The sequence below is a fragment of the Accipiter gentilis genome, chromosome 32 (assembly GCF_929443795.1).
Source record: "Accipiter gentilis chromosome 32, bAccGen1.1, whole genome shotgun sequence".
NCBI classification, from domain to species: domain Eukaryota; kingdom Metazoa; phylum Chordata; class Aves; order Accipitriformes; family Accipitridae; genus Astur; species Astur gentilis.
The window spans coordinates 11,949,558-11,970,743 of NC_064911.1; the positions used below are offsets into that span (position 1 = coordinate 11,949,558).

The 21,186-nt window shown below is 39.1% G+C and overlaps 1 protein-coding gene across 1 annotated transcript in view; it reads left to right on the forward strand.

Moving 5' to 3' along the window:
* Window positions 1-218: 218 nt before the first annotated feature.
* The window catches only part of MED14 (mediator complex subunit 14), a 36,733-nt gene continuing 15,765 nt past the window's right edge, over window positions 219-21,186 (forward strand). The window contains exons 1-14 of the mRNA XM_049834771.1: window positions 219-623; window positions 2,504-2,530; window positions 7,976-8,081; window positions 8,788-8,961; window positions 9,723-9,852; window positions 11,579-11,707; window positions 12,078-12,185; window positions 13,045-13,177; window positions 13,718-13,868; window positions 16,385-16,496; window positions 17,135-17,260; window positions 18,216-18,294; window positions 19,882-20,041; window positions 20,427-20,621. Coding sequence (XP_049690728.1) covers window positions 442-623; window positions 2,504-2,530; window positions 7,976-8,081; window positions 8,788-8,961; window positions 9,723-9,852; window positions 11,579-11,707; window positions 12,078-12,185; window positions 13,045-13,177; window positions 13,718-13,868; window positions 16,385-16,496; window positions 17,135-17,260; window positions 18,216-18,294; window positions 19,882-20,041; window positions 20,427-20,621 — 1,812 coding nt within the window. The 5' untranslated portion in view covers window positions 219-441. The remainder of the gene's footprint in view (window positions 624-2,503; window positions 2,531-7,975; window positions 8,082-8,787; window positions 8,962-9,722; window positions 9,853-11,578; window positions 11,708-12,077; window positions 12,186-13,044; window positions 13,178-13,717; window positions 13,869-16,384; window positions 16,497-17,134; window positions 17,261-18,215; window positions 18,295-19,881; window positions 20,042-20,426; window positions 20,622-21,186) is intronic.

The window sequence follows — 21,186 nt, forward strand, 5'->3', positions numbered from 1 at the left end:
CGATGCCCCGCCCCGCCCCGCCCCGCCCCGCCCCAACGGCTCAGCGGCCGGCGCGCGCCCCCCGCCGTCGCCGCCGCCACCTGCCGGCCCCGCCCACTCCTGCGCGGTCCCGTCTCCCCCCACTCCCCCCCCCCGCCCCTCCGCCCCCGCCCCGTTCCGAGTTAGAGTTTCCCGGAAAGGTTCTCTTTCCGGTCCGCCACAGCTGTTCACTTCCGGTTCCGTGCCCCCAACATGGCGGCGGCCCCTGCGCCAAGCGGGATCTGAGCGCTGCGGAGCTCCCCTCGGTGCCGTCTGCCCGTCCCAGCGCCGGGGCCCGCTCCCGCCCTCCCCGCTCCCTCTGTGCGGGGCGAGTCGGGACGGGTGCGGGTGCCGTCGGGAGCGCCGGTCGCCCCGGGCTACCGAGCGGTTCCTGCCCGGGGTTGAGGCGCTGCCGCCGCCGCCATGGCGCCGGTGCAGCTGGAGAGCAACCAGCTGGTGCCGGCTGGCGGGGGCCCGGCGTCAGCCCCGGCCCCGCCGGCCCCCGGGGCCGTGACAGCCGCCGCCAGCCCCGGCTACCGGCTCAGCACCCTCATCGACTTCCTCCTGCACCGGACCTACGCCGAGCTCACCGTGCTAGCCGACCTGTGAGTGCCCCAAATTCTCCCCCGGCCCGGCTGCCAGGGCCAGCAGTGCCGCCTCCCAGTATCCCGGGAGGATGAGGAGGGCTCGCCAGGGATGTTGTCCCGCACCCCGGCCGGGGCTGGGGTGGGGGGAGGCGGTTGTTCCTTACCCTTGTCCCCCTCCCCAGGGAAGTGCCCCGTGCCCGCAGGTCTGTCTCTGCAGCGGGCTGTGTTCAGGGGCCTAGCGAAAGTGGCCAGGTGGTCAGTCCTAAAGAGAGAAAATGATTGTGAAGGAGCGCAGAGCAACTGAATGCAGGTCGTCTGGTTAAATGCTTAAGTTTGCCCACAAGTTACTGTCAAAACACCCAACTGTAGTGTTTGTACTGATGTCAACCTACATGAAGCTGAAACATGTGAAACTGAGAGATTTTCAGGTGCTGCACCTCCTTGAGTTACCTGTGTACGTCTTAAAATACCATTTGATTATTTGGGGGAAATAAGTTATGTACATTTACTTTATGATTTGCTGGGCTGATGATGTTGTGTTTGAAGTGGCAAAACAAAGGAATGTTTTGGGGCCAAGAAAAACTTTCCTGAAAGCATTTGGACTCTGAATAAACCTGTTTTCCTTTTACTTTGTTTAACCTTAGAGGTTCTTGTGGGGAACCTGTATGTTTTAAGAAGTGACATACAGAACAAACAGAAAAAAATAGGTATAGTTCTTGCAAAATACCGTATCTGGTAAGTATGCAAACAGGGTTTTGCTTGACTTGGGGTTAAGAGTGTTCAAACTCTGGAAGGGATGAGGAGTTTTAGAATTTTAGTTTGCCTTGCAAGAACTTTCAAAATGTGAGTCAAGAAGTCTTTCCTGTATGTTTGTGGTATGTGTAGGCAGTAGTTGATACTGTATGTGTTCTTGTAGGAGCATGTGCCTGTGATGTCTTTTATTCTTGTTTTAAGGTGTAGAACAGGTCCTTTTGACTTAAGTACATAACTAGGATACAAGATAACATGGGTGCTGTGAACAACACATGGGGAATGCTTTGGGCACTTGGTGAATCAAAGTAGTTTATAAGCTATGCGATGTCCTCTCCAAAAGCGAAGCGAGCTAGATTTTTCCACTGTATTTCCCCACAAAGCATGGGTTTGGCTAGTAGAAAGCCCAGCTGGAAAGTATTCTCCTCCTTCCCTCCAACAAAATGATTTCTCATTCTTTTACCAGCACCAGCCTAGTCCTAGAATAAAAAAATAACTGTTGAAATGAGATACCTGTGATACCCATAGAACACTACAGAAATACAGTCTCCTCTCTGCAGTAGTATCTGTCACATAGGTTGTTGATAAAGTTCTGGGGTATGGCATTTCTCCACTTTTAGTTAAATTAAAAAGGGAAGAGAAACTCATTTCAGGCAAGTCAGGAAACAGCCAATTTTAACACCTGCTGCAGATGTTCTAGGATTGCTACTATGAATTAATTAACTCTAGTCATGGATGCTGAGTGAGAGTCATCAATTAGAAAGCACAGGCAGTGATACTATGTGGCTCCCTAGATTAGCAGAAATCTTGGGATTTCAGCACACTTTATCAAGCTTTTAAAATTAATTTGACCAGTTCCAGCTTACCTGGTACAGAGTAGTGGCAGGTGCCCTGTGGTGCTATTACACACCTTGACTAGGCTCTTTTCTAGAGCTGTCAAGCTACTTCCTTTATCAAACATGAAATTTCATTGTATTCAGGAAACATTTACAATCGTAGAAATTTTAAAATGCTCTTTATAGGTATGTAGAGGTTCTTCTTGTACTTAGTTGAAGGTTACTAAAAAAACTTCTAGTAGTCTGAAACGTAATAGAACAGTATATAATAAGCATTTCTTTTTTTTTTCCTCCTTTTCGTTTTTAATATAGGTTACCAAGAAAGACTGATATGGAAAGGTGAGTTACAATAAGACAATCTGTAATGCATGATAAATATAGAGCTTTGTTTAGGATGTTAAGATTAATATGGAACTGTTTAAGTGAAATATTTTTCTCCTAATTTTAGATTTTATACAAGAAAATAAGACTTGTCTATCTTGCTGTCACATAGTTTCAAGATTTTTCTCAGCATCAGTGGCAATATTAGTTTTTGTTGGCTTTCGGTTTTGTTGTTGTTTGGGCTCTTTTGTTGCACTGTTCTGTAACATACTGTTGCTGTTACAGTAGGTGAACTCTGTTAAGGGCATTTTTTTTTTTCATGAATCTTGAAACAATAAAGTGACAGTAAAGCTGATGTGAAAGGGAACTGGAGAACCTAAACAGAGTTCTAGTTAGTGTGATAAAGAAACTTTTTGTTCAGAAGAAGTAGTTCAACAATGAAAACAAGGTAAAAACCTCTTTTCTTTTGCTTTTTTCCATGTTACCTGATCTTTCTTATGAGCACTGTTTTCTGCTTCTGTTCTATGCGGTTTTGAAGTGTGAAGATTATTAGACAGCACATGTAAGAGAACAGAATAGGCCTCTCTCCTCCCCACCCCGCTCCAACCCCACCCCCCAAGATGAAAGAATTTGATTTACTTTTTTGTTTCTTTGAATAAATTTTATGGAAGTTGCAGGAAATTGTTTCCTTTATTTGCGTTGATATGCTAATTGACCTAATTTTCTTTGGAGACATATAGCTATGATATTCCTAAGAATATTAATAAAGAATTCTGTGTACAAGAGTGATCACCAACTCAGTTATCTCAAATCTTCCAAAACTCTCATAACATGTTGTGGAATTTATCCCATTTTCAGGGAATCATAACCTGAGATGATTCCTTGTACCCCTTTTCCTTATGCATAATCTTTTACAAAGAGAAACAATCTGGGTTTTATTGTTTTTTTGGCTGTGGGTTGTTGTTTGGGTTTTTTTTATTATCACTCTACTTGCTGAGGAAATTGCATTCAATATGGGTCCAGAGCTCCCTCATACGGGGGAGCGGGGCTTCTCCCATCTAGATGTTTAGCATTTCTTGGTAAAGCTGGAATCTACTCTGTGGGCCACACAGGTCTGGGGCGAGAACTTCAGTCCCAATGGATTACAGATAAAAGAAAGTAAGACAGCCTTCAATGTTTACAAAGAATGTTCTGTAGTTGAAATTGTCTTGAAATTAAATGTTCACATCCTTGTTAGCTTTGACTTACAACTGTTCTTGTTGAAGTGGCTTTCCAGCTCTTGGAGGGAATCTGTAAGGAATGTAGTTTAATTATCCAGATTATTCTATTTTTCCTAACTTTGAGAGCTGCAACAGCAGCAGTAGTTGGGCTTCAAGCTCTGTTTCTTGAAGCTAGCCTGGTGACATGGCATACATACTTTGGTGAAGTTGTGATGGTATTATCCTCTAATAAAGTTCACATAAAATCTAAGTTCAATTACTACAGTACCTAGCTAAAAGATGCAGTGATAAGAAAAAGTGATAGAAAGTTATGCATTGTAGTATAGTGTGGCTTTTCTTTGTAAAGGGTCATTTATTAGTTATCAATGACAGGAATAAATAACTTCTGCAGCAAGAAAGAAGTGGTTTAGTACTGTGGTGTAAAATTAATAGTGCTGAGTTCTGAAGGAGATACAGTTTCTGAAGGAAATTCAGGGGCTTGCTTCTTGATAATGGAGACCTTTTTTTGCTCACTATTATTTATCTTTTCCTTTTTATCCTCCAATAAAGTGTAATATGTGGGAAACTTTTATCTGAATGCAGTAACAGCTGTATAAGATTTAACTGGAACTTGGATTATAATGACTTTGCGAGGCCCTGTCTTTTGTTGTGGGGAACAGTTCCTGCTGAGAAGTATTTAAAAGAGAAGTATTGTCAAAATACTTCCAAGAACTATATAAACATACTGTTTTCCTAAAAACAGGCAGTTTTCTTACTGGTTTTGCAGTGGTTCCTGAACAAGACTGTTACTTCTCAAACTTGCAGCAAAGACTCTATCACCTACACAAGATTTAAAAAATCAAAACATTCAGAACTGTTGTAAAAACATGTTATTCATGACTTCAACAGTGCAATTACACACCTAATTTTTGTGGAATGTTTAGTTCCATTCTTTTCTAATGACCAAATTACCATTATTTCACTCCTTTCATCAACACTGATAATAATTTTCATTGCAACAGTACTTTGGAGATACCTAGTCCAACGCTCTGCTTGAAGTAAAAGACAGTTACTTTCAGGTTACTCAGGGTCATACCCAGTTAAGTTTTAAATATCTTCAAGGATGGAAATCCTGCAACCTTTTTAGGCAACCTGCTTCAGTCTTTGACCGCCTCACTGTGTGTTTCTTTAGAGTTTTCCTAGTGTCTAACTAGTTTTTCACTGTTTTAATTTGTGGCTGTTGTCCCTCAGTGTTTTGCACTTTTGAGAAGTCTCGTTCCGTCTTCTCTGTAACACCCCTTTAGATACTTAAATGTGGCAGTAGGATCTCACCATAGCCTTCTCATCTTAAGCAGAAGCAAACACAGCTTCCTCAGCCTCTCCTTGTACGTCATGTGTTCCAGCCGCTAACCCACTTCTGTACAGCAGTATCTTTCTTGGCTAGGGAGTATAAAACTGGATGTAGTGCTTCAGAAGTAGTCTCACAAATGCCGACTAATCCCATTCCTTGACCTAGGCTGCACTGCTGCTACTATGGCCTGTCATTGTTGCAACGGCACATTGCTGATGCCTGTTCACCTGTCCACCAGCACCCTCAGGTCCACTTCTGCAGAGCTGCTGCCCAGCTGCTACTTAGTACCCAGCCTGTGCTGTTACATGAGACTGGTTCCAGATGCAGGACTTTGCATGTGGTTTTGCTGAACTTCATGAGGTTCCTGTCATCCAGTTCCTCCAGCCAGCTGAGGTTGTTCTGTTTGATCCCACCAGCTTGGCATCACCTGTGAACTTCCAAAGAGTGCATTCCTTCACATCATGCGGGTTGTTGATGGAGGTTGATTTTTTTATATTTTTTTTTTTGTGCAGCCCAGCATAAGGTCCTGTATCTATAATGTAGGAATGCAGCAAAACTGAAAGACTTTGGGTTCTTGGTAGAGAAGTAGATGGATGTGAATTCCCAACACAGTTGTCATTCAGGGGTGATTCTGGAAGCAAGATTCTGTCAAGTAGATGTCTTCTGTAACTTCATACATGTGGTATTAATGAAATGGTTACTTGGAATACTCTGTCTAGTTTTATCAATAATTTTCATTATTAAATTGCTCTGCTTTTTTGTGTTGGTTTTTTTTTGGGGGGTGGGGTGGGGTGTCTACCTTTGATTTCTGGTCACGGAACATCAGTTTGAATTTTTCTTGCTATCATGCTGTTCTCGCCCCAGGAGTTTGATTGACATAACTACTAGATTTTAGCAACTTCTATATGGAGTTTGTCTGAGAGATTACTGGCTTTCTAAAGTCTCACCGTAGACATCTTTCAAATCCCATGAAGTTTTTCTGAATCTTTCAAAATTCTCAACATCTTGTTCTCATAGTGTGGCTACTATTAGGGCAGTATGTACATATAGCAGCTTGTCCACCACTTGAAATCTTAATATCAGGCTGAATGCCATTCTAAAACATATGCTCTAGAACACAGAGAAGTTATTGGCTTAATGCCCAAGCTCTTGGTTGAGGTTTGTAGAATGTAATGCAAGAAACTGGACCAGATGGTATTAGTTGTGCTTCTGGCCTAAACGTTCATCTGCTACAAGCAGATTATGCTTTACTTATTGCACAAAGAGTTAACCTCATTACACCAACACTTTCAGCAGAAACAGGCTCTTATCTATATTATGAGTATGTGTTTTAGAGATTAGGATCAGAAGGAGGTGCAACTTCTGTTTGCTAGAGGCCAATATCTGTTGCGCTGATGAGTGTTCTTTTTGTCCAAATGCTTTTGTTACTTGTGGTTTAACCCCAGCCAGCAGCTAAGCACCACGCAGCCACTCACTCACTTCCCCCCCACCCAGTGGGATGGGGGAGAGAATCAGAAGGAAAAAGGTAGAACTTGTGGGTTGAGACAGGAACAGTGTAATAGAACAGAAAGGAAGAAACTAATAATGACAATAATAACAATAATAAAATGGCATTAATAATAAAAGAGTTGGAATATACAAAACAAGTGATGCACAGTTAGTTCCCGAGCAGCGGTCCGCCACCCCCTGGCCAACTGCCCCCGGTTTTATTGTTCAGCATGATGTCACACGGTCTGGAATACCCCTTTGGCCAGTTTGGGTCAGCTGCGCTGGCTGTGTCCCCTCCCAACTTCTTGTGCCCCTCCAGCCTTCTCGCTCGCAGGGCAGTATGAGAAGCTGAAAAATCCTTGACTTAGTATAACCACTGCTTAGCAACAACTGAAAACATCAGTGTGTTATCAATATTATTCTTGTACTAAATCCAAAACACAGCACTATACCAGCTACTAGGAAGAAAATTAACTCTATCCCAGCCAAAACCAGGACATTACTTTAGAAAACCATATCAGGAAAACATCTTGGGTTTGGGTTGGTTTTTGGGGTTTTTTTTCAAAGTAACTAGAAAACCATAGTGAAGTTAGTGAATTGAACATGTGGAAAGGGAGGAAAACTTTCATGAACAGTAGATTAAATGGTATTTCAGAGTATATGATATTAGAGATCTACATTGTAGATCTGCATGTCTTGTCTAATGCATCTACAATGTAGGTCTGTAATGAAGTGGGAAAATCTGGGTATGCCCCTATTGCATTCTCTTTTAAGAAAAATAACTTTAAAGACATGGAAACATACACTGCCTCATCTTGACTATCTCATACAAATCATGGTGGGAGGAATATTGACTATCAGTAGTTTCTCCTTATCCCAATTTCTTTGCAAGGCAGGAATGGAGAGGAAAGCAAAAGGGTGGGAGCTTTTTGTGGTCTTCCCCACCACCATCCCATTTCCTGGCAAAATGGTGGTATATTGTAACATGCTGTGTAAAGGAGACTTAAATTTGTTTAGTATCCAATTTTATTTTTTTTTTAAATTTTTTTTTAAGTGAATGTCAGTGTAATGTTACTGCTGGTTCCTGTAACCCTTAGGTACATTGTCTTGTCTGCTTTCAACTTAATCATAAGCCCCGGGGAAATCCTGTAAAAGGTATAAAAATAGTTCAGTTGAGTTCACTATGGAATTGTTTTTCTTAAAATCAGTGATTAATTCATGTGAGTATGCTTTTTTTGCTTCCCCAGACAGTCTTGGTTGGTTAGAATCCATGTAAGGTGTTAGCATTTAGGTATTCAGAACAGTGAGCTGCTTTTTCCCCATATTCTAATCAAACAGTACAGCTTTTTTTTATTGGCACAGAGTTAAATTGCAGCTTTATTATGTATCTCAGCACTGGCTTAATGTGCATTTGTTTTTTTCCAGAAAAATAGAAATAGTGCAGTTTGCAAGTCGCACTCGTCAACTGTTTGTTCGTTTGTTAGCCTTAGTCAAATGGGCTAATAATGCTGGAAAGGTGGAAAAATGTGCGGTAAGTTAGCAACAGAGTTTGGTATGAAATAACCTCTTAAGTGATATGGGATTTTGGTTCACCCTAACTTCTCCTTATTATAGAAGTTTAAAAAAACAAAAGCCTATTTTATAGGCCAACGAATATTAAATTATAACCACTTTCTTCCTATTTAGAAGTTTTATAATTTTGGTTTTTAATAGTTCATGTTCCCCAAAACTCATCAGTGGCAAAAAATGAAAGGCTTGTCTGCACATAGTTTCAGAGTGGTTTGGGTTTAGGCTATAGGACAGGGAAGATGGTGATCTCAGTGTGTTAGTTCTTACTATCACTTTAGTCCTGCTCTTGGTTAAATAAGAATAAAGTCCAGAATGTTGCAAAAAATAAGCCCGGAGTGATTACAAGCAAGTATGGTTGCATTCCAGTAGCAATCATCAGATAAAGAGCTGTGAGGCTTTACAGACCCTCCACAGCATCAGAAATGGCGTGCAGATTTAAAGTGTCCTTGCACACGAATGTAAGAAATGGCCAGAATATTAATTCTTCCTTTGTTTTATAGATGTGATTGCTTGAATTGGAAGTGACAGATAAAAATAATCTCTGGCATGTACTAGATGAACTGAATATAAAGGGGCATTGATTTGTGCATTTTTTGGACACACACCTTTTTTTTTTTCCCCTCCTTTCTTCCCCTGCCCCCCCCCCCCCCCCGCCTTGTCCTCTGCAGATGATATCAAGTTTTTTAGATCAGCAAGCCATTCTGTTTGTGGACACTGCTGATCGTCTGGCATCGCTAGCTAGAGATGCTTTGGTTCATGCTCGTCTACCTAGTTTTGCTATCCCGTATGCTATTGATGTTCTGACAACTGGATCATACCCACGTCTGCCTACCTGCATTAGGGTAAATAATGCTACCATATGTCGGGGCTGGGCTGGGGGGAAGGTAATCCCCTGTACAGTATCAAATGCATGTTAATTAAACTAACTGTCTATGTGCAAATGGAACTGTCATTTAGTACAGGCCTAGTGCCAAGTCTCTGTAGTGTCAGTTTCTCTTGCAGAGCACTTCCTATTTGGACAAGTTATGTTTTCCCAGTAAAACATTCTCTCCATTTAAACTAGTTCACCTCTAGGATGAGTATAGTAGCAACTCTTCTTCTTTGGTTCTTTAAGTATTTGCACATGTTAAGCCACCATCCTAGAAAAATGAAGTGTGAAAAGGAGATACTGACATCTCTTGTTCTTAGAGGTTTTGCCTGTATTTGGAAATTTACTGAAATACTTAACAGCTCTCTGTTAAAATGCAGAATAACAGGATTTTGTGAAGTAATATAAACAGTAGTACCTGTGACTTAGATCTATAGCTACAGATAAGGATTGGCTTTCAAATCTTAGTATTTAAAAAACAAGTTTAGCCTCATGTAAGGCCCTGAATTTATTTAATTGATCCATGTTGAGCAGTATTATTCAGTGGTCAGTCTTGGGTAAAATGTAATCAACTAGATAACAAATCTGAGTGTAAGATACAAAACTTTGCTCGTGTGTAATGGCCTGTAGTATTTATATCTTGAGACTTCTAGTCTGGTTAGTTTTCACCACCACTACTGTCAATGTATTATACATGTTTGAGACATATAGACTTGTTTGTGTTTATTTTAACAGGATAAAATAATCCCTCCTGACCCAATAACAAAAAGTGAGAAGCAAACCACACTTCATCAGCTAAACCAGATTCTTCGACATCGACTAGTGACTACAGATCTCCCTCCACAGCTGGCAAATCTTACAGTTGGTGAGAACTGGAATTACTTTTTGAAGAATACATTATTGCATGCTGATATAAAATTGTTGCTTTAGTGCTAAATCAAAGCTAAAAGGTAGCTTAAGTGAGACCATTAGGCACACATGCTTCATCTGTGAAGAATGGGATCCTGTCTCTGTATGACATCAAAATACATGTTTTCCGCTTTTGAAAAATGAGGACACTGATAATATTGCTGAAATATTATTTACTTTCGAGAAGAAATTCTATGTAGGTAATGGCAAAGGGTTGTAGACACGGTCTTGCTCTTTCAGCAAATGTGTTATGAAGGAGTCTTAGGCCTAATAATGTAACTGCTTTATCTGAAGTTAATTTTAAAATGCAGTTTAATTAAACTGTTAGGTCTTTCTGTAGAAACTCTTTGACCTTTAGCTTAAACAAGTCACTCTAATGTTGCTTTTTTAATTTGTTTTGGTATTCATCTTCATGCACAGAATTTGTTCTGATTTATGCATGCCTTTAGTTCTGTGGCTCACTGCAGTGCCAGATCTCTCAGTCTGTTTTCACATCTCTGTTTTCATTTAGCCCAAGTAGTGGTCAATATTAAGATGACCTTTTTTAGAGGATGGATGGCTATAAACTGGTCTAGGTTATTGCAGAATCGCAGAGAATAGGGCTGGAATGGACCTAGTCCATGCTTTTAACTAAGACAAGGTTAGCCATGTGTAAACCATACCCCACAGACCTAGACTGAAGATGTTTCTGAAAAATCTTAGGTTTTCACTGGTCCCTATGTGAACACTTGCAACGTCCGTATTAGAGCTATTTTTGTCTAACGGAAGTGTAGATGGATATATGTCTGAGCTCTTCAGATTTTTCAGTTAACTAAACATTTCAGTGACTATTAGTTTCTGGTTTGGGGTTTGTTATACTTGTCCTTGGTTTGTTTTAAGAGCATGTCTGAGATGCTTTTGAAAACAAAACTTTTTGAGTTAAAATGGTTGAAATTTCTATAGGAGTGTTTCTATATGTCTATAATTGTAAAGGTATATGGCATATTTTGTTAAGGGATTGAGAAGAAAGTTGACCCTCAGGTTGTAGTAAGGACTTGTACTGAACTGTTTGCTCTGCCACCCACTCTCTTTATGACCTTGCTTACATAGTTTTGACAGTCTTTGTTCCCAGTTCTTGGAATTGATAGCAGTGTTCACAAAGGTGTGAGGATATATATGTCAATCAGATAAATAGTGTACGTAATCTTTGCTTTCGTGCATATATATATAAATTATGCAAAAGATTATCTTCCTCACGTGAAAATGGAGTTACAATATTTTAATGTTAAATAAATGGTTTGCAGTGAGATGTGTTTCCAGGGCTAGATTTCAGCCTGGACTGAGATCATATTCTGAACATCTTTTGAATATTGCTTAAAGTATCCATTGTTGATATAGTAAAGAATTGGAAAAATTAAGCCAGACTATTTGGTTGTGTAACTTGTCAGGCTGGTAGTCAGCTCTTTGTTACTTTGTATTATAGTAGCAAAAGTGTTAACAAGTTATAGTGACTGAAGTACTGCTGTTTAGGTCAGTTTGGTACATCTGTCCATGCTGTGAAGTCTTCAGAGTCGCATGGAAACATATGCAACAGAGCAGAAACCATAGGGTAGTAATCCATTGTGAGTGCCCGTAGCTACTACACTGATATTTTGAGGCATCTTAGGAGACTGAGTGAAATAAAGCATTTTTTTCTTCCTTAGCCAATGGCCGTGTGAAGTTCCGAGTTGAGGGTGAGTTTGAGGCCACATTGACAGTGATGGGTGATGATCCTGACATCCCCTGGCGCCTTCTCAAACTGGAAATTTTGGTTGAAGACAAGGAAACTGGTGGTAAAAAACAAAACAAAACAAAAAAACCCCAAACCTTTACACTTTCTTTTTAACATGATGTTCATCTCTGATGCTATATAAGTCTTGTTTATACTGGGTCTTTTGCATATCACAACTTAAGATAATGAAGCTGTATATACCTGTCCTGTTTTCACCTTGCTCTGTATGGTTTTAATACCTTAACAATGGTAGACTGTGACAGTGTAGTAGACTGTAATTTCCAGAGTAAACCAAGGATTTTGTTATTTTGTTGGAAATTCTTGTATGGAAATTGCTCAGTAGAGTTGTATCTTTTTTCTTTTTAATTTATTTAATTATTTTAAATACCTAGTTTCCTGATATAATGTGATTTATTTTTAATTCATGAAAGATGGTCGAGCCTTGGTTCACAGCATGCAGATCAACTTCATCCACCAGTTGGTCCAGTCACGGCTGTTTGCTGATGAAAAGCCACTTCAGGACATGTACAGCTGTCTGCGTATCCTTCTAAAAGTTGCTTCTGAATAAGCTGTTTAATGTAGCCTTGCTTGTCCTAGTAGCTGGAGGTCAAGAAAAATGGATTCCATATTAAGCTAGGGGGAAATGTCTGGACATGGAGTAAAAACAATGGCCTTGGAAACAGTTATTCTCAGGTGCCAGCATGTAAAATTCGATCTTACACAGTTAATTAGCAAAGGTAAAGGTGAGGTACTCAAGACAGCAGGTTGTGTGTTAAGTCAGTGCAGCAGCAGCTGGCTACATGTGCTAGTTTTGGAGATAGAATACAGTGCTGACTTGGAAAGTATGGTAGCTGATAATTCTTGCTACCAAGAGCTGCAGTAAGGTGATGATGGTGTGTTAACTGTATTGTACCTGTGTGAATAATAAAATGAGATATAGCATATGCAGGAAGTAGTGCAGTGATTTTCTATGTGCAAAGAACAAATTGCTTGACAATGTGAAATGGCTTTCAGTGAAACAGTTTCTGCAGAAACAAACAGAATCATGTTATTTTAGGGTAACCATGGGAGATGAGGTTAGTGGTAACTACAGGGTGAATTGAATTTCTTTGTTAGTAATCTTTTCCCTAAAAGATGATCAGAGTTAAAAATCTATAAAACAAAGTTGTTGTGACACTCTTGTCTGACACCCTACGCTAGATAAGAGTTTTGGGGGAAAAAAACCCGAAGAAAAAAAAACTTTGAGAAACATTTGATGCTTTTTATATGTCTTTATCTCTGGATTAGGTACATTAGTGTGTTTTCAGACAGCATCTTGTCTGACTTTTGTCACAAAATGGATTTTTGTAGTGCACAGAGTTTTTGGAGTTCTTATGTTTTCTTAACTCCGTTCGTTAGACTCCTTCTGCTTAGCACTTCAGTTGGAAGTCTTGCATTCGCAAACACTAATGCTGATTCGTGAGCGCTGGGGTGACCTTGTGCAAGTGGAGCGATATCATGCAGGGAAATGTCTCTCCCTCTCTGTTTGGAAGTAAGTTTACTTTAAAAGGGCTGTTAACAAACAATAGATGAAATAATAGGAGGGTTTTCATTTACTAAGCTTGAGCCAGAATTTTCAGAATTCTAGTTTCTTTTTGATGTGAGACTCCTAAATTCTTGTAATTAAGTACCTAAACATGTTGCTTTACTTGCAGAGAAGTGAGGTATGTACATGAATGTACAGGAGAACAACGGATACAGTTATAAATCAGCTAGTATTTATGTGGATATCTAAATAAATCAATTAGTTCTTTGTCAGTCTTTTGCTATATTTATTGCTTGACTTGCACTAGAAAAAAAAATCAATCCAAATGCTCTTCTGATTGTGTTGAATTTTTAGCCATCTAAAACTACTTTATGTATAGTTTACCAACAGTTCTGCATTAAAATGTAAATTAAAACAAATGCTTTTTTCAGTTCAGCTGACATAATCTTATTTTTAACCAGAACTCTCAGGATCAATCATTAGCTACTGAAAAGCATATTTTCTGCTATTCCAGTTATATGGTTTAATTATTCTCTTTATTTTAAGTCAACAGGTGCTTGGCAGGAAAACAGGGACCGCATCTGTTCATAAGGTCACTATTAAGATTGATGAGACTGATGTCTCAAAACCCTTACAAATCTCTCATGAGCCTCCACTGCCAGCCTGTGATTCCAAACTGATGGAAAGAGCCATGAAGGTAAAGATTTGCTTTGCAGTAGGCATCTAGTTTTATAAATCAAAAACTTTAAAATGCTTTGCATTGTCAGTTTGTTTCACTTTGATTCTATTTAAAGAGCTGCTTCTAAGATTTTTAGTCAGCAGTTACTCTAGGTTGTGTTGTGTTTATGTTGGGACCTAAAATTGTTCTTGCAAATCATTGGCCTTCATCTTAAAAATTACACCTACTTCACGGTGCCTTATATACCATTTACGAGACAGAATGCTGAGGCTGGGGGAAAACAACCGCAAAGTTGCATTTATGGTTAGCATTTGGCTTGAAATGCGTTATAGAGAGACAGTTCTTATCTTTGCTGTCTTGGAGATGCTGTGTAAACTTCCTCTCAAAATCAGCTTCCCCGTATCACTTGATTTGGCTACCCAGCAGTGCTATTCACTTTAGAAAATCGTACATTATAATTTGGAAATCTTGTGCAAAAGAGCTAATGTGGTTTGCTTCAAGTGTTAGGTGAAGCTTGGTTTTACATTATCACTAACCAGATTATGTCAGGTAGCCTATTTGAATGTGCCTTTGGATTGTTGAAATGGTCCAAAATTAATAACTGCAGTCAACTTCCTACTTGGATAAGGCTTCACTGGTGATAATTCTAGATCTTGGTTAATGATATCTAAGAGAAACTGCATTCCAGGTTTTATAACAAGTCTTCTCTAAGTTCCTCAGCAAGTCTGGCTGTGATATATCAGGATGTGTGTTTGTCATTATTTCTTGCAGTGTTTGGGTTTTTTAAAAGAGTTAATAAGCTGGAGTGAATGGTGTAGTTTTCAAACTTTCAGTACAGTTTTTCCACTCCACAGCTCAGATTCTTCACCTGTCTTACAGAACTTTCTACTGATGATAGCCTTCACCTGCTGTACATGCTTTGTATTTGAGCCTCTTGGCCCATCTTGTTTACCAAGTTTGACAGACAAATCTCTATATGGTGAATGTCAAGAGCTTCATATGTTTGGGCTACAGAGGAATGTGGGAAACTTAGTGGAGCGTAGTAGCCTTCTACTCTACTTCTAGAGTAGAAATGCTACTATTAGTATAGTAAATATATACTAAATTTACTCATTTAACAGCCTAAATTAGCATATTTAGGCTAGTAAATATATAGTTAATTTAGCAAAGATACTGTATTTATGCCTAAATCCAGGAAAATGTGCTTTATCTAGAACATCTGCTGAGGTTCTACTGGAGCTGACACAATCTAAGCTCACTGAATCAGGTCTACAGACTGTAGATTAAGATACAAGGCCACTGTAAATTTGAAATTTATCAAAGTTAATGCTGACTCCTTTTATAACTACTTGCTCTGAGCTTAAAAAAAGTGTATCAGCTACGGTATACACACTGCTGTTCTAGTGTTTGAATAATGATCTCAGCTGTAATGACGTAGATAGCACACTGTTTCTGTTTGTTTAAGATACTATGTAAAACAGTGCAGGAACAAATATGTTTGTCTAAGCAGGTTATTATACATTAACCTACTGAAAATTGGATGTAGCTATAGAACCTATAGTCATTTGTTTGTGAGGAAGATTTAACTCGTAGCAGCAGCTGAGTTGAAATGCTCTTGTGGATGGATAAACACTTGATTTTTAAGGCCTTGTCTTGGAAAGCTCATCTTTAGGGGAAGGTCATTTCTTGTATATACAAAGGCATTTACTGAAATTCTGTATAATTCTGTTGTGGTATAAACCTCTTCTGCATTTATCTCCTATGCTAGAATAAAATTTGAGTCATGAGGTTGACTAGGAAAAGGTTTTGCAGTAATCTGTAGCTTTGCTTATGCAAAATATGTAAATAATATGACTGTAATGTAAATGGATATAAATGCAAATGCCTTAAATTAAGTTGCACAAGTAAGCTACAGTGAATATAAGTGGTGGCATAAGCATCAGCAATGGCAGTGCAACAGCCTGTAGATGCTCAAGATGCAATCTCTTAGATACTCCTAGTTTCAGAAGGGTTGCTCATATTCAGTGTTTGCCACTGCATCTTCACTGTGTTGTTACCCCGTTTGCAGGACTAAAACTAGCGTGTTACATTCCGTGCTACAGCTATGTATGTGTTTGTGTAGAGGCAACGATATTCTAATAGAGTGGTGTTTTGTGGGGTTTTTTTCCTTAGCTTAAGCTAGTTATAAACGGATGCATGCTAAGCTGGAAAATACTCTAGCCTTGATCCAGAACAAGTAGGTCTGCACAGGGGGAGTGGTAACAGCATACTTTGTGAAACTTCTCTTCTTTTACATTTTCTAGTCTTCTGTCAAAAACCCTCCTACTGCCTGCTGCACAGACAGCATCATATGTTAATTTGTTGTATTTTATAGTGATCCAAATACTCAAGTTGATAGTTCATTTTGTTCACTGCAGTTCTAAGCAAATTCTTTCTGAAGTCATTGTTTTATTAAATAGCTTTGTTCCACTGTGCTAATGCATAAAGTCTACAAATCAAATTTGAACTTGCTCAGGTACACTCCTTTTTTACAGATTGACCACCTATCAATAGAAAAACTCCTAATAGACAGTGTCCATGCAAGATCTCATCAAAAACTCCAGGAGCTGAAAGCCATTCTTAAGAGCTACAATGTTAATGACAATTGTATGTGTTTTCTACTGAAGTTTGTTTAAAGTTAATTTCTATTTGTGCCTAGAAATGGTTTCCTTTCTTCTTGGTGTTTCTTGTTTTCATTAATTTACATAAAAAATATGAAAAAACAAAGGGAGGTGTGTTCAGAATTAACAAGACTTAACTTTAAATTATTCTGTATTGTTAATTTTAAAATACTCATACTTCTACATGCAGTGTAATAGATGAAGCCGGTAGAGCATTATAGTCTAGGTTGAATGGTTAAAAGTTGTCTACTGTAAAACTAATACATGTTCAGAATTGAAAGCAAATCCTTCACTGTCTTGAGCTAGCTTTGGATGAGACTTTGCTTAAACTGTTGTTGAAACTATTGGGATTTGAATTGAGGTTGTCATCATGAAGCGGTGAGTTAAAAGATAAGGATTAATAATCTCCTTCAGATTTGGTCTGTCTTTTCTCATTGGTTTGTTACTAGCACTATTTTCACAGAGAAATTCTTACATTCAGTTCCCTCTTTGTTAATAGTATAATAATGTGCAAGTGAAGATTGCTTCTATAAAAACAAACAGGTTTTGTGATTATAATGGGCTAAGTTTTAATATAATGGGCTTGAAATTTGTTTCAAATTATTAACATCAATTTTTGTTTAGCATTCATTGAGACGGCTCTTCCAACTCTTGTAATTCCAATTTTGGAACCATGTGGTCGATCAGAGTGCCTGCATGTATTTGTTGATCTCCACTCTGGAATGTTTCAACTGATGCTGTATGGTGTTGGTAAGTAGGTGCAAGACCAGGCTGTATTTAATATCTTGCAAGAATCCTGCATTATGAGGTAATTTTGTGTGAACAATTCTGGCAATTCTGCAAAGTTCTGTAAGTAAGTAAGGGTAATGCAAGTGAACACCACGCTTGGATCATCATCTAGGTATTTGAGTTTGACAAATGGAGAAATGGACCTTTGTGCTTAAAAGTCACAGTTCGGTTAGGTATATTTTAAGAGGACAACAGACTAAATAGTTAGGCGTCATTGCAATGCATATTCTTTATGACTCCCAATTCCTGGGTTGTGCTGTTAACAGATGTGGTCGTTTCATATGGACCTGATCAAGAATTGTATTATGTGACCTTATACATGTTGAGTTACTGTTCAGGTCTTCACTTCAGGTTTCAGATTACTTAAGAAAAGAAGGAAAGTGAGTTCTTTTAGTTTGTTTGCCTAATAACATACTGCTATGGTTTTACAAGTATTATGGGTCATTTGTTGCGTATCTTTAATCTCTCTCTTCATAATAAGCCACGTGGAGAAGACAAGGGGCAACAATTACAAGTTGCAGCAGGAGAGGTTTCATCTCAATATAAGAAAGAAATTTTTTAGAATAAAAACAATCAATTGCTGGAACAACTTCCCCAGAGACATGATTGAGTCCCTATCACTGGAGGTTTTCAAGATGCAGTTGGACAGGGTGTCCATACCACTATACCAGCTACTAGGAAGACAATTAACTCTGTCCCAGCTGAAACCAGGACAGGGTGTTAGATAATCTCATATAGCCTCGCTTTCTCACAAAAGCTTGGACCAGATGATCTTTCAAGGTCCCTTCCAACCTGGCTGTTCTATGATTCTGTGATTAATTGTTTGTTAAATTACATGAGACACTTTCATTAAAAGGTCAAAATTTTGTTTGAAGAGCAGATGTTAAGACCATTCACTCGCCTAATGTTCCTGCAGATCAACTGACACTTGATGACATAGAGAAGTCTGTTAACGATGATATGAAGCGTATCATTCCTTGGCTCCAGCAGCTCAAGTAAGTGACTTGAATGATTCACTTAGTTTGTATAGAATGAATCGCCTTATTTGTATTTTGGATGATGGAACTTGCATGGCTTTGTGTTTTACCACAATAGGGGATATACTTTCTCACTGTTCTAAGCAACCTTGAGTATTTGCTATGTCCTTTAAATGGGTGGAGGAAATTCTGCTTTTGCTTGGAGTTGATTCCATAGTCTTCCTTTAGTCTGCCCCCTTAAACGTAGCCTCATGCATTCCTATGCGCACACTCTGCATGAAGTCTTTTCACTTCAAGTCAGTAGCAGACCACTTGCTTCCTGAGGATCTCATTTTGTGTTCATGTTAATTTTCTATCTCCTTTATTCCACTCTATTTCTACAGCTGAACTCTGCTTGTTTCTCAGCAAGAATGATCTCCCTTCTCACAATGCAGGGGAAAAACCAGGAAGTGGCCGAGGATGATTTAAATAATATCTGTTTATCTTCTAACACTTCAGCCCTTGCTGGTTTAAACCTCTAATCTTCCTTCCATAAAGCCCTGAGATTTAAGCACAAGACACATTTGGCTCCTGTAAGAGGTTGTAGCAAATAATACAAATACAGTTTGCATCTGTATGAAAACCAAGTTCCACCTGCTCGGTCATTTTGGAAATTCCCAGTACTCTGAGTTAATTGCAGGGTGAAACCTCTATTTGAGGAATTTTGCTTCTAAAAGAAGCATGATGACGCATGAAGCACTGACACCCTGGAGAAACTAATCAACCTCCCTTTGTTATAAATAATATGCTCAAGATAATGGCTTGGGTAGTGCTGCAGTTTTTGAGGAAGCTAGGCAGTCCCACAAAATGTCTTTCCGGACAGCTATATCTAACATGTATCTACGAGATTAAATGTGGTGTGTCGTGATGGAGAGATGCTGAGCACCCACACTTTCCACTGCTGTTTTCAGTGGAAGTTTGACTGAAAAACCAAGCCACACATTTCTGAGCTCCTTTCAAGCCTAGCTAGGCTTTCTGGCCTTGTCACTATAGCCAAATCCATTGGAGTAGCGCAAAGTTTAATTCCAAACATTAGAATAAATTTGGTGTCTTGCATGTGGTTCTTCATGTCCAAACTTATTCAGGTGAATGAGTTTGTTTATAACATAATCCAGAGTGACGTCCAGCTTTGGTGAGTTTTTTTACTGTATTGCTTACCAGCATATGGGAACAAATATTTTATTTTCTCTACCAAAAAATAATTCAAGATTCCAAATTGTAAAATAACTGTAATCTGCATGTTTTTTAATTTGCCCCTTTTTTTATATTGTAATTTCATATTGTGGTGTATAAAAATGTATGTATTCCTTCAGTGAGTAATTTCAGGGCTTTTCTTAAATTAACAGCTGTCTGTTACTCAAGCTGAAGACAATATGTAAAGATAGTAATAAGGAAATATATATACTCATGAAATTTTCTGTGTGATTTTCTGTATGTAACTTGTGCAGCAATGATAGATGTTGACTTAGAATATGGCTGACAATGTGACACTAATGCTCTAAAGAGCAGTATACTAGAATTATGTAAAACAGTCTCAGGGTGCTAATAACTTTATTTCAATGCAAGGTTCTGGCTTGGACAGCAACGTTGCAAACAGTCTATAAAACACCTGCCTACAGTGAGCAGTGAAACTCTTCAACTAGCTAATTATGCTAGCCATCCAGTGGGAAACCTTTCCAAACACAAATTGTTTATCAAACTCACTCGCCTTCCACAGTACTACATTGTAAGTAACTGAAAAATGCTTCCTTCTATCTTTTGCTCCTAGTCACGGATATACTAGACAGTTCGTTAACTCTAACGTTAGGAACCAAGTGATTGATGTAATCCTCAACTCTCCCCTCTCCCTGCTCTCTCTCATTCAGTGGGTTTGTTAAGCAGTCAGGCTTATAGAGAGGAGGGGACATAAAGGTTTATTACTTAGCAACCTTCCCATTTTCTTTATGTTTCCTGAAAGTTTCATCTTCTCTTCTTGGATCCCTTTCCTAGCCACAGTATTAATATCTTGAAAAAGACTAGTCTCTTTTCTTTGAGGGGGAGAGGATAGGAACTGATGTAGACGTATTCCTAGCTTGAGGGTCTTCTCAATTTGTTGTTTTGTTTAAATATAGGTTGTAGAGATGTTTGATGTTCCTGGCAACCCCACAGAACTAGAGTACAAGTACCATTTTCTCTCTGTGAGCTATGCTGAAGGAGATGACAGTCCTGCTACTGCCCTTTTACTACAGCAGTTCAAACCAAACATTGAAGAATTGGTACTAGACACAAAAAGTGGGAAACAAGTGAAAAGTGGTGTCAAGCGTAAGGTATGTGCTTCAAAAGGCATTGGACTAGTTATAGAGCATGAAAGCGAAACACGTGTTCTGAGCATCAATACCAGCTTTAGCAGCGTTGTTTCAGAAGTTTTTATGGCTGGCATCTTACTTGTATTGCGGCTTGGTTCTCTGGACTGCTTCCCTAGGGAGATGTTGGGAAACTATTTTGCAACAGTTGTCCTTTAATTCACGCCAGGCCTTCTCAGCTGTTCTAAAGAGCCAAGGCAGAGCACTGTGCCAAGGTACCTAGAATAGCTTGTATATGCAGAGCACTGGTATGTGCGTGATATGCTTTGTGCCATGTAGGTGTAGTCTTTTAAAGACTTGCAGGGACTGATAAGAATTACTTCTTGGGGTCAGGCTGGCATTACTTAGTGATATGTAAATACTGTTTTAAGGAAGGGGGTGATTATAAAATTACTTTAACTTAATTGCTTCAGTCCTGAAGTAAACCAGATCCTTTCAGGAGTTTGTGCTCAGGGTGTGATTCATTTAAAACTTGGATGAATTAGATTATTCTCTGACATCTTTTCAAAATGTTTACTCCAAATGTGCG